This window comes from Gallinula chloropus, assembly GCF_964237585.1.
Source record: "Gallinula chloropus genome assembly, chromosome: 6".
Classification (NCBI taxonomy): domain Eukaryota; kingdom Metazoa; phylum Chordata; class Aves; order Gruiformes; family Rallidae; genus Gallinula; species Gallinula chloropus.
The window spans coordinates 24,302,142-24,314,232 of NC_140091.1; the positions used below are offsets into that span (position 1 = coordinate 24,302,142).

A 12,091-nucleotide genomic window follows, 5' to 3' on the forward strand; every position below is an offset into this window, starting at 1 on the left:
ATACCATCGCTGAAGGGGAGGGTCGTGCTCAAGGAGGAGAACTGGCAGCCGCATTACAGGAGCTCCCAGAAGCTGTGGATAGGCGGGGTGGGGTTAAGAATTAGTGGCATGCAGTGTAATTACGCAAATGGGTAAGGGGCTTTAGTACGCAAATGTCTAGGGGGCTAACGAAGTGTTAGTTGTTTTCACCCACGTTCCCTGTGGGAAGGATCCACAGGTATTTAAAAACTCGCACAAGCAGTGGTCAAGTGGGCGCTACAGCTGCTGTCTATAGCGCAGCCGTGCTGGAATATATCACTGCCGAGGTAGGTCCTCGCCTTCCTGCGGAGGCCTGGGCGGGGAGCTGGGAGACCCGTCCTTTCCCTCAGCATCATCCCCAGTGTCTTTGCAGGTGTTAGATCTGGCAGGGAAAATCTCAAAGGACATGAAAGCCAAGCGCATCACCCCTCGCCATTTGCAGCTGGCTATTCGTGGAGACCAGGAGCTGGATTCCCTAGTCAAAGCCACCATTGCTGGAGGAGGTGGGGATCGCCCTTGCTGCTCCCTTTCCCTCCTTCCCGCGGGGAATTTTAGAGGGGAGAACTGTGGGAAAACGGGAATTTGGCAACAACGGGAAATACCTGAGCCACGGCAGGAGGAGACACGTCACCAAATTCGGCTGGGAATTGAGGGTGTCTCTAAGAGGCTTTTAGGAAGTCTGATGGGAATCCTCCTCTTGTATGTGCAGGTGCCGTCCCTCACGTCCACAAGTGCCTGATTAGAAAGCAGGGCAGAAGAAGACGGCGCAGAGGGAAGAATTGAGAAGCAGCCCGCTCCCTCCTCTTTTACCATCCCTGGGACAGAAGAAACATTGGGAATTCGTTGTTGTTGTTGTTGTTGCTGTTGTTTTTGTTGTTGTTTTTATTGTTGTAATAAATAAAAGGGAGATCAGAGACCATTGTCTGTCAGAGGAGGAAAGATGGGTTTGGGCTTGAGTTTCGGGGAGGTGAGACATCAGTTTAAGCGAGGGGGTCGTCTGCTCCCTGGCGTTTTATATGAAAATGGGATGGATAAACGTTTTTTTTACAAGAATCCCTGCTGAAGTCCACCTTTCTTGGGGCATGCAGGGGTTGTTCAGGGTTAGGGAGGGGTGCTGGGGCAGCCATGGGTGGGTTAGGGCACAAAGGAAGGGAGGTGTAGGTTGGGGGTATCTGGCTCCCCTGGGCGGTGGGGCACCCTGTCCCATGCCAAATGCATCCGTGTCCCCACCCCTATGCAAATTCCAAATAATTATCCACAAGCTCTCCTCTTGACTCACAAGCCTCACTGTGTTCTCTGTCAGTGTGGCAGAAATGCTGATTGTTTCTGATCTCCAAGAATATTCCACAGGTGAGATGGAGGAATGCATTAAAAAACAATCTCTCTGACTCTCTTGTGTCATACCCCTATCTTAGAACTGTGAGTACAGGTATTGACAAGCCTTTCTGTGTTAGAAACACTTTAACCAGAAGAAAAACAAACACTAGGATCTTCCCTGCCTGAATGTTCCCATGAATCTGCTGCTGGAGAGCAGATCTGAATCTTTGGAAGCATGTGGGCAAGGCCCTACTTCCATTGCACGCTCAGCCAGCACCAAACAGAGCTCAAGCCACAGAGCTGAAGATCTAGAGAATTAAAAGGGTGGGTGGGTGGGTGGCAGGGAGCTGTCCAAGAACAGAGGTCCAAGAGAAATGGCTGTGATTTTGCTCAGAGAAGACTACCCGAACTTGTCAATGTCTTCTCTTTTGACAGTGTCCCTTGCTCAGAGAAAGCAAGTGTCCAATGGCAGCTCAGTGACCGAGTTCCTCCTCCTGGCATCCTCCAGCCTCCACACCCCCACGTACTACTTCTTTCTCCTCAACCTCTCTGTCCTTCGCCTGGGATCAATCTTCACCATAACTTCTCCTTGGTTTAGGGCAGTCTGTACCCCTGTCATCAGGGCTGCTGTGTTTGGAGAATGTGATTATTAAAATCCTCTCAACATGAGTAACTTTTCCTGTCTCAGGGGAACACGAGGGTATTGTCAGGGCCTATGTCTTTGGTGAAGAGAGCTAGGCCGCCGCCAGGCCTGCTGCCAGGTCAGCCCACCACACTCTCAACAAGAGGTTGAAAACAAAGAAGTTAATGGGCCTGTGGAGTCGTAGGCTACAACAATGATCCTTAAACTCTTGCTCAGGAGAGCAGCCAGGTAGATGCCCAGCAAGAGCTGCAGCTCCCATGTGTCTGCAAAGGCCAGGAGGAGGACTTCAGTTTTGGGTACGGGTGAATGGGGCTGACAGTTAGTTTCCATCACGTGAAATCCAAGCCCCTGGAGAAGGGGATCTTGGCAAATCTCCTCCCACCCCATGGGAGCTGGGACCCTGGAAGAAGGTGCCTAGTTTGTGCCCACCAGAACTGGGGAAGAGGAATCCCATTTCCGCTGGGTTTGTGAAAGTCATAGGCCAGAGCTGCATCCCCTTCCAGCCACAGGCCTCAAAGCAAGGATGAGGTGACTGGAGTGACTTGCCTGACTCCCTTCCTTTCACAGGGGAAAGAGTCCCCTCCCGGTCCCTGCCTGGGGGTCCTGTCTCATGTGGATCCAGACCAGGAACATTGCTTCTCCTGCCTAGCTCTGGTTTGAGCAGGAGAAACAACTCTGCTGGACAGAAGGATTTCTCCCCCGCCAAGGGAGGCAACGTCAGAGTTGACAGCGTAGAATGATCCCCATGAGGCCTGAGACACCAGGAGGGAGCCTACAAGAACTGGTCTTTTCCTGCTGAGCTGGGCTGGGCTCCTGGGATAGAGGGACTATGCTCATGCCAACCCACAGCACTGCCGGGAGACAGCTCTGCCCAGGAGCAGCTCCTCTGCCAAATGCACAGGCCTTATTCTCCAAGCTTTAAGGGTGCTGAGAAGCGCTATTCTACCTGGGAAAAAGGGAGGTTTGTGCTTAGCCTAGCCTTGTGAGAAACCAAATGCACCCTACGTAAACAAGCAGTTGTACTTAGGGGTGCATTCAAAGTAATAAAATCTGTATCGGCTGGGACACCTCCCCCTGACAGGGTGTCTCCAAGAGCTTCAGGGAGAAAACGCTGCTCTTGGATAGAATGTCACTGTAAGAGCTTTACAGTTTCAGAGGGTGCAGCCAAAACCCTGGCTCTTCAGGAAAGAGCTGCTTTAGAAACCGAAACCAGAACAAATTCCCCTGGGGTGTAAGTCATACCACACACACACCTCCCCTCCATTTTCAGAACAGTTACTGAATGCTTGGTTTACAGATGCTTCTGCTGAAAGAGAGGGCAAAACATGGGAACATCGAGCGGTTGCCTTGCAAAATATCATCGCTGAAGGGGAGGGTCGTGTTCAAGGAGGAGAACTGGCAGCAGCATGGGGTGTGTTTCACCACGAGGCACAATCTTCTTCTCCTGTCCATACCTATCCCGACTCTTTCTCTGTATTCAACGGATGTACTGAATGGCTTCCCTTGGGAATGGAAAGGGTGGGAAGTCAACCGAGTACCTGTATGGCAAAAGGAAAATGGCAAGATCTCTGAACTATTGAAAAGCAAGGGAATTTGGCAGCGGCATGGGTCCCTGGTTGCGTGATGCAACAAACAAGGGGGGCGGCCAAAACACTGGCTCCACGGGCTGCCCGTCCAGTGGGCACTGTGCTGCCAAGTGCCCGCATCACCATGCCCCATGGCTCCAGCCGCCGAGCAGCCTCTTGCCCTCATTCCCTGTGTGCCCTTGGCAGAGGCGCCACAGCCGTGGAGCTGTCTGCAAGGCGGAACTCCTGTGAGAGACCGAGGACCAGTACTGCGAGCAGGGAAATGTTCAGATCCATATGGGATGCCTTGATGGGCTTCAGGTGGCTGTGGCAGGCCGGGCTTCCTCCTCATCTTCCGGAGGGTTATTTTCCAGTACCTCCTGAGGCAGCTGCAGTGCCAACTTGGAACCCGAACTCAAGAGAGGATGGTGCTAAAATGGTGAGGGGTGAGAGCGGTGGCCTGGCCAGGTCTACTGGGATCTTCTGGGGATGCCGGTGGTCACGGTGCCATGACCTGCCCTTCCCAAGGGACTCCCCGGGAGCCTTCCCGTGACGGGATGCCGGGAAGCCAGCTAAAAACTGCTCCTCGGCCCCCTTCCCCCATTGCTCTCGTGCTCCACAGGGCTGCCATGTTGTGCAATCAAAACGTCTCACCGGCACTGGCGAGCCCATCCCAGAGAGGATGTGTGCTGCTTCCCCACAGCCCTGAACCCCGCCGATCGGGTCAGTGGCAGGCGAGCGGTTGAGCCACTGTGTCCCTGGGGCTGTCAAAGGATGGGAGGCGCGGCGGCTGCCTTTACCTCCCCGGTTACGGTTTGGGAGGGAAGCTGCTCCCTTTTTGCTGCTACTTGCTGAGCAGGATGGGAATTGCCCTGGAATCCTGCAGGTCAGGGTTTACTTTCCGACTCACACGTCCCTTCCATGCTGAGAAAAAGAATCTGGAATCAAACCATTCTCACTGTGGCTGGAGAAAATCCCAAACCCACCCCGAAACCACAGCAAAATCTGGGGGGTGTTTGGGGCTGTTTCCCCCCCTTTTTGGCTTTTTCTAGAAAATAAGAGGAACAGTAGGAGCAGAAAATGAGACCCCTGGAGTGATAAAGCAGCCGCCACACCCCTCACACCTGCCTCATCCCCTCAAGTTTGCTTCTTTTTGGATAGTTTGAGAGGCCACGAGTTTCCTGTTGTGGCCAAGAGCATATTTGCCTCTGGATTATGGTGCAGCAGGTTTCTCAGGATGAATTAAGATGATTAATAGGTGGATTTCTCCATTGCAGGCGGGTGGAAAAGCCGGGAAGCATAGTGGCAAGGCCGAAGAGAAGGCCGTGTCACGCTCCCAGAGAGCAGGACTCCAGGTATGGCCCAGCCACTCAGGCTGGTGAGGGAAACCACGCATCCCTGGGTGGGGGACCTCCACTTCTGGGGGCACGCCTCGGCCTCTCCCCTCCTTTTTTTGTCTTTGTTTGGTTTTTGAGTGCGTGGGAAATGTAATCTTTTGGGATTTGTGTCGTCGCGGCAGACGCGTTACAGGAGCTCCCAGAAGCTGTGGATAGGCGGGGTGGGGTTAAAAATTGGTGGCTAGGTAAGGGGCTTTAGTATGCAAATTTCTAAGGGGCTACAGGTGCCAATGAAGTGTTGGTTTTTTCACCCCAGTTCCCTGTGGGAAGGATCCACAGGTATTTAAAAACTCGCACAACCAGCCGTCGGCGAGTGGGCGCTACAGCTGCTGTCTACAGCGCAGCCGTGCTGGAATATATCACTGCCGAGGTAGGTCCTCGCCTTCCTGCGGAGGCCTGGGCGGGGAGCTGGGAGACCGTCCTTTCCCTCAGCATCATCCCCAGTGTCTTTGCAGGTGTTAGAGTTGGCAGGGAAAGTCTCAAAGGACATGAAAGCCAAGCGCATCACCCCTCGCCATTTGCAGCTGGCTATTCGTGGAGACCAGGAGCTGGATTCCCTAGTCAAAGCCACCATTCCTGGAGGAGGTGGGGATCGCCCTTGCTGCTCCCTTTCCCTCCTTCCCGCGGGGAATTTTAGAGGGGAGAACTGTGGGAAAACGGGAATTTGGCAATGACGGGAAATACCGGAGCCACGGCAGGAGGAGACACGTCACCAAATTCTACTGGGAATTGAGGGTGTCTCTAAGAGGCTTTTAGGAAGTCTGATGGGAATCCTCCTCTTGTATGTGCAGGTGTCATCCCCCACATCCACAAGTGCCTGACTGGAAAGCAGGGCAGCAGAAGACGGCGCAGAGGGAAGAACTGAGAAGCAGCCCGCTCCCTCGTCTTTTGCCATCCCTGGGACAGAAGAAACATTGGGAATTCATTGTTGTTGTTGCTGCTGTTGTTGCTGCTGGATTTTTGTTTTTTTTATTGTTGTAATAAATAAAAGGGAGATCAGAGACCATTGTCTGTCAGAGGAGGAAAGATGGGTTTGGGCTTGAGTTTGGGGGAGGAGAGAAAAAGTGGTATCTTGGTTTAAGCAAGGGGGTCGTCTGCTCCCTGGCGTTTTATATGAAAATGGGATAGATAAACATTTTTTTACAAGAATCCCTGCTGAAGTCCACCTTTCTTGGGGCATGCAGGGGTTGTTCAGGGTTAGGGAGGGGTGCTGGGGCAGCCATGGGTGGGTTAGGGCACAAAGGAAGGGAGGTGTGGGGTGGGGGTATCTGGCTTCCCTGGGCGGTGGGGCAGCCTGTCCCATGCCAAATGCATCCGTGTCCCCACCCCTATGCAAATTCCAAATAATTATCCACAAGCTCTCCTCTTGACTCACAAGCCTCACTGTGTTCTCCTTGAGTGTGGCAGAAATGCTGATTGTTTCTGATCTCCAAGAATATTCCACAGGTGAGATGGAGGAATGCATTAAAAAACAATCTCTCAGGCTCTTTTCTGTCATACCCCTGTCTTAGCACTGGGAGTACAGGTATTGACAAGCCTTTCTGTGTTAGAAACACTTTAACCAGAAGAAAAACAAACACTAGGATCTTCCTTGCCTGAATGTTCCCATGAATCTGCTGCTGGAGAGCAGATCTGAGTCTTTGGAAGCATGTGGGCAAGGCCCTACTTCCATTGCATGCTCAGCCAGCACCAAACAGAGCTCAAGCCACAGAGCTGAAGATCTAGAGAATTAAAAGGGTGGGTGGGTGGGTGGGTGGGTGGCAGGGAGCTGTCCAAGAACAGAGGTCCAAGAGACATGGCTCAGGGAAGACTACCCGAACTTGTCAATGTCTTCTCTTTTGACAGTGTCCCATGCTCAGAGAAAGCAAGTGTCCAATGGCAGCTCAGTGACCGAGTTCCTCCTCCTGGCATCCTCCAGCCTCCACACCCCCACGTACTACTTCTTTCTCCTCAACCTCTCTGTCCTTCGCCTGGGATCAATCTTCACCATAACTTCTCCTTGGTTTAGGGCAGTCTGTACCCCTGTCATCAGGGCTGCTGTGTTTGGAGAATGTGATTATTAAAATCCTCTCAACATGAGTAACTTTTCCTGTCTCAGGGGAACACGAGGGTATTGTCAGGGCCTGTGTCTTTGGTGAAGAGAGCTAGGCCGCCGCCAGGCCTGCTGCCAGGTCAGCCCACCACACTCTCAACAAGAGGTTGAAAACAAAGAAGTTAATGGGCCTGTGGAGTCGTAGGCTACAACAATGATCCTTAAACTCTTGCTCAGGAGAGCAGCCAGGTAGATGCCCAGCAAGAGCTGCAGCTCCCATGTGTCTGCAAAGGCCAGGAGGAGGACTTCAGTTTTGGGTACGGGTGAATGGGGCTGACAGTTAGTTTCCATCACGTGAAATCCAAGCCCCTGGAGAAGGGGATCTTGGCAAATCTCCTCCCACCCCATGGGAGCTGGGACCCTGGAAGAAGGTGCCTAGTTTGTGCCCACCAGAACTGGGGAAGAGGAATCCCATTTCCGCTGGGTTTGTGAAAGTCATAGGCCAGAGCTGCATCCCCTTCCAGCCACAGGCCTCAAAGCAAGGATGAGGTGACTGGAGTGACTTGCCTGACTCCCTTCCTTTCACAGGGGAAAGAGTCCCCTCCCGGTCCCTGCCTGGGGGTCCTGTCTCATGTGGATCCAGACCAGGAACATTGCTTCTCCTGCCTAGCTCTGGTTTGAGCAGGAGAAACAACTCTGCTGGACAGAAGGATTTCTCCCCCGCCAAGGGAGGCAACGTCAGAGTTGACAGCGTAGAATGATCCCCATGAGGCCTGAGACACCAGGAGGGAGCCTACAAGAACTGGTCTTTTCCTGCTGAGCTGGGCTGGGCTCCTGGGATAGAGGGACTATGCTCATGCCAACCCACAGCACTGCCGGGAGACAGCTCTGCCCAGGAGCAGCTTCCTCTGCCAAGCGCACAGGCCTTATTCTCGAAGCTTTAAGGGTGCTGAGAAGCGCTATTCTACCTGGGAAAAAGGGAGGTTTGTGCTTAGCCTAGCCTTGTGAGAAACCAAATGCACCCTACGTAAACAAGCAGTTGTACTTAGGGGTGCATTCAAAGTAATAAAATCTGTATCGGCTGGGACACCACCCCCTGACAGGGTGTCTCCAAGAGCTTCAGGGAGAAAACGCTGCTCTTGGATAGAATGTTACTGTAGGAGCTTTACAGTTTCAGAGAGTGCAGCCAAAACCCTGGCTCTTCAGGAAAGAGCTGCTTTAGAAACCGAAACCAGAACAAATTCCCCTGGGGTGTAAGTCATACCACACACACACCTCCCCTCCATTTTCAGAACAGTTACTGAATGCTTGGTTTACAGATGCTTCTGCTAAAAGAGAGGGCAAAACATGGGAACATCGAGCGGTTGCCTTGCAAAATATCATCGCTGAAGGGGAGGGTCGTGTTCAAGGAGGAGAACTGGCAGCAGCATGGGGTGTGTTTCACCACGAGGCACAATCTTCTTCTCCTGTCCATACCTATCCCGACTCTTTCTCTGTATTCAAGGGATGTACTGAATGGCTTCCCTTGGGAATGGAAAGGGTGGGAAGTCAACCGAGTACCTGTATGGCAAAAGGAAAATGGCAAGATCTCTGAACTATTGAAAAGCAAGGGAATTTGGCAGCGGCATGGGTCCCTGGTTGCGTGATGCAACAAACAAGGGGGGCGGCCAAAACACTGGCTCCACGGGCTGCCCGTCCAGTGGGCACTGTGCTGCCAAGTGCCCGCATCACCATGCCCCATGGCTCCAGCCGCCGAGCAGCCTCTTGCCCTCATTCCCTGTGTGCCCTTGGCAGAGGCGCCACAGCCGTGGAGCTGTCTGCAAGGCGGAACTCCTGTGAGAGACCGAGGACCAGTACTGCGAGCAGGGAAATGTTCAGATCCATATGGGATGCCTTGATGGGCTTCAGGTGGCTGTGGCAGGCCGGGCTTCCTCCTCATCTTCCGGAGGGTTATTTTCCAGTACCTCCTGAGGCAGCTGCAGTGCCAACTTGGAACCCGAACTCAAGAGAGGATGGTGCTAAAATGGTGAGGGGTGAGAGCGGTGGCCTGGCCAGGTCTACTGGGATCTTCTGGGGATGCCAGTGGTCACGGTGCCATGACCTGCCCTTCCCAAGGGACTCCCCGGGAGCCTTCCCGTGACGGGATACCGGGAAGCCAGCTAAAAACTGCTCCTCGGCCCCCTTCCCCCATTGCTCTCGTGCTCCACAGGGCTGCCATGTTGTGCAATCAAAACGTCTCACCGGCACTGGCGAGCCCATCCCAGAGAGGATGTGTGCTGCTTCCCCACAGCCCTGAACCCCGCCGATCGGGTCAGTGGCAGGCGAGCGGTTGAGCCACTGTGTCCCTGGGGCTGTCAAAGGATGGGAGGCGCGGCGGCTGCCTTTACCTCCCCGGTTACGGTTTGGGAGGGAAGCTGCTCCCTTTTTGCTGCTACTTGCTGAGCAGGATGGGAATTGCCCTGGAATCCTGCAGGTCAGGGTTTACTTTCCGACTCACACGTCCCTTCCATGCTGAGAAAAAGAATCTGGAATCAAACCATTCTCACTGTGGCTGGAGAAAATCCCAAACCCACCCCGAAACCACAGCAAAATCTGGGGGGTGTTTGGGGCTGTTTCCCCCCCTTTTTGGCTTTTTCTAGAAAATAAGAGGAACAGTAGGAGCAGAAAATGAGACCCCTGGAGTGATAAAGCAGCCGCCACACCCCTCACACCTGCCTCATCCCCTCAAGTTTGCTTCTTTTTGGATAGTTTGAGAGGCCACGAGTTTCCTGTTGTGGCCAAGAGCATATTTGCCTCTGGATTATGGTGCAGCAGGTTTCTCAGGATGAATTACGATGATTAATAGGTGGATTTCTCCCTTGCAGGCGGGTGGAAAAGCCGGGAAGCATAGTGGCAAGGCCGAAGAGAAGGCCGTGTCACGCTCCCAGAGAGCAGGACTCCAGGTATGGCCCAGCCACTCAGGCTGGTGAGGGAAACCACGCATCCCTGGGTGGGGGACCTCCACTTCTGGGGGCACGCCTCGGCCTCTCCCCTCCTTTTTTTGTCTTTGTTTGGTTTTTGAGTGCGTGGGAAATGTAATCTTTTGGGATTTGTGTCGTCGCAGCAGACGCGTTACAGGAGCTCCCAGAAGCTGTGGATAGGCGGGGTGGGGTTAAAAATTGGTGGCTAGGTAAGGGGCTTTAGTATGCAAATTTCTAAGGGGCTACAGGTGCCAATGAAGTGTTGGTTTTTTCACCCCAGTTCCCTGTGGGAAGGATCCACAGGTATTTAAAAACTCGCACAACCAGCCGTCGGCGAGTGGGCGCTACAGCTGCTGTCTACAGCGCAGCCGTGCTGGAATATATCACTGCCGAGGTAGGTCCTCGCCTTCCTGCGGAGGCCTGGGCGGGGAGCTGGGAGACCGTCCTTTCCCTCAGCATCATCCCCAGTGTCTTTGCAGGTGTTAGAGTTGGCAGGGAAAGTCTCAAAGGACATGAAAGCCAAGCGCATCACCCCTCGCCATTTGCAGCTGGCTATTCGTGGAGACCAGGAGCTGGATTCCCTAGTCAAAGCCACCATTCCTGGAGGAGGTGGGGATCGCCCTTGCTGCTCCCTTTCCCTCCTTCCCGCGGGGAATTTTAGAGGGGAGAACTGTGGGAAAACGGGAATTTGGCAATGACGGGAAATACCGGAGCCACGGCAGGAGGAGACACGTCACCAAATTCTACTGGGAATTGAGGGTGTCTCTAAGAGGCTTTTAGGAAGTCTGATGGGAATCCTCCTCTTGTATGTGCAGGTGTCATCCCCCACATCCACAAGTGCCTGACTGGAAAGCAGGGCAGCAGAAGACGGCGCAGAGGGAAGAACTGAGAAGCAGCCCGCTCCCTCGTCTTTTGCCATCCCTGGGACAGAAGAAACATTGGGAATTCATTGTTGTTGTTGCTGCTGTTGTTGCTGCTGGATTTTTGTTTTTTTTATTGTTGTAATAAATAAAAGGGAGATCAGAGACCATTGTCTGTCAGAGGAGGAAAGATGGGTTTGGGCTTGAGTTTGGGGGAGGAGAGAAAAAGTGGTATCTTGGTTTAAGCAAGGGGGTCGTCTGCTCCCTGGCGTTTTATATGAAAATGGGATAGATAAACATTTTTTTACAAGAATCCCTGCTGAAGTCCACCTTTCTTGGGGCATGCAGGGGTTGTTCAGGGTTAGGGAGGGGTGCTGGGGCAGCCATGGGTGGGTTAGGGCACAAAGGAAGGGAGGTGTGGGGTGGGGGTATCTGGCTTCCCTGGGCGGTGGGGCAGCCTGTCCCATGCCAAATGCATCCGTGTCCCCACCCCTATGCAAATTCCAAATAATTATCCACAAGCTCTCCTCTTGACTCACAAGCCTCACTGTGTTCTCCTTGAGTGTGGCAGAAATGCTGATTGTTTCTGATCTCCAAGAATATTCCACAGGTGAGATGGAGGAATGCATTAAAAAACAATCTCTCAGGCTCTTTTCTGTCATACCCCTGTCTTAGCACTGGGAGTACAGGTATTGACAAGCCTTTCTGTGTTAGAAACACTTTAACCAGAAGAAAAACAAACACTAGGATCTTCCTTGCCTGAATGTTCCCATGAATCTGCTGCTGGAGAGCAGATCTGAGTCTTTGGAAGCATGTGGGCAAGGCCCTACTTCCATTGCATGCTCAGCCAGCACCAAACAGAGCTCAAGCCACAGAGCTGAAGATCTAGAGAATTAAAAGGGTGGGTGGGTGGGTGGGTGGGTGGCAGGGAGCTGTCCAAGAACAGAGGTCCAAGAGACATGGCTCAGGGAAGACTACCCGAACTTGTCAATGTCTTCTCTTTTGACAGTGTCCCATGCTCAGAGAAAGCAAGTGTCCAATGGCAGCTCAGTGACCGAGTTCCTCCTCCTGGCATCCTCCAGCCTCCACACCCCCACGTACTACTTCTTTCTCCTCAACCTCTCTGTCCTTCGCCTGGGATCAATCTTCACCATAACTTCTCCTTGGTTTAGGGCAGTCTGTACCCCTGTCATCAGGGCTGCTGTGTTTGGAGAATGTGATTATTAAAATCCTCTCAACATGAGTAACTTTTCCTGTCTCAGGGGAACACGAGGGTATTGTCAGGGCCTGTGTCTTTGG

The 12,091-nt window shown here is 53.0% G+C and overlaps 1 protein-coding gene across 1 annotated transcript; it reads left to right on the plus strand.

Annotated features, from left to right (window-relative positions):
* Positions 1-4,100: 4,100 nt before the first annotated feature.
* Positions 4,101-5,805, plus strand: LOC311193451 (histone H2A.V-like; the record flags this gene model as incomplete). The annotated part of the gene is made up of 5 exons (XM_084266281.1): positions 4,101-4,277; positions 4,821-4,898; positions 5,197-5,310; positions 5,396-5,525; positions 5,732-5,805. 5 exons carry the CDS (start codon positions 4,101-4,103, stop codon positions 5,803-5,805), a joined length of 573 nt encoding a protein of 190 aa, XP_084122407.1.
* Between the last annotated feature and the right edge of the window lie 6,286 nt (positions 5,806-12,091).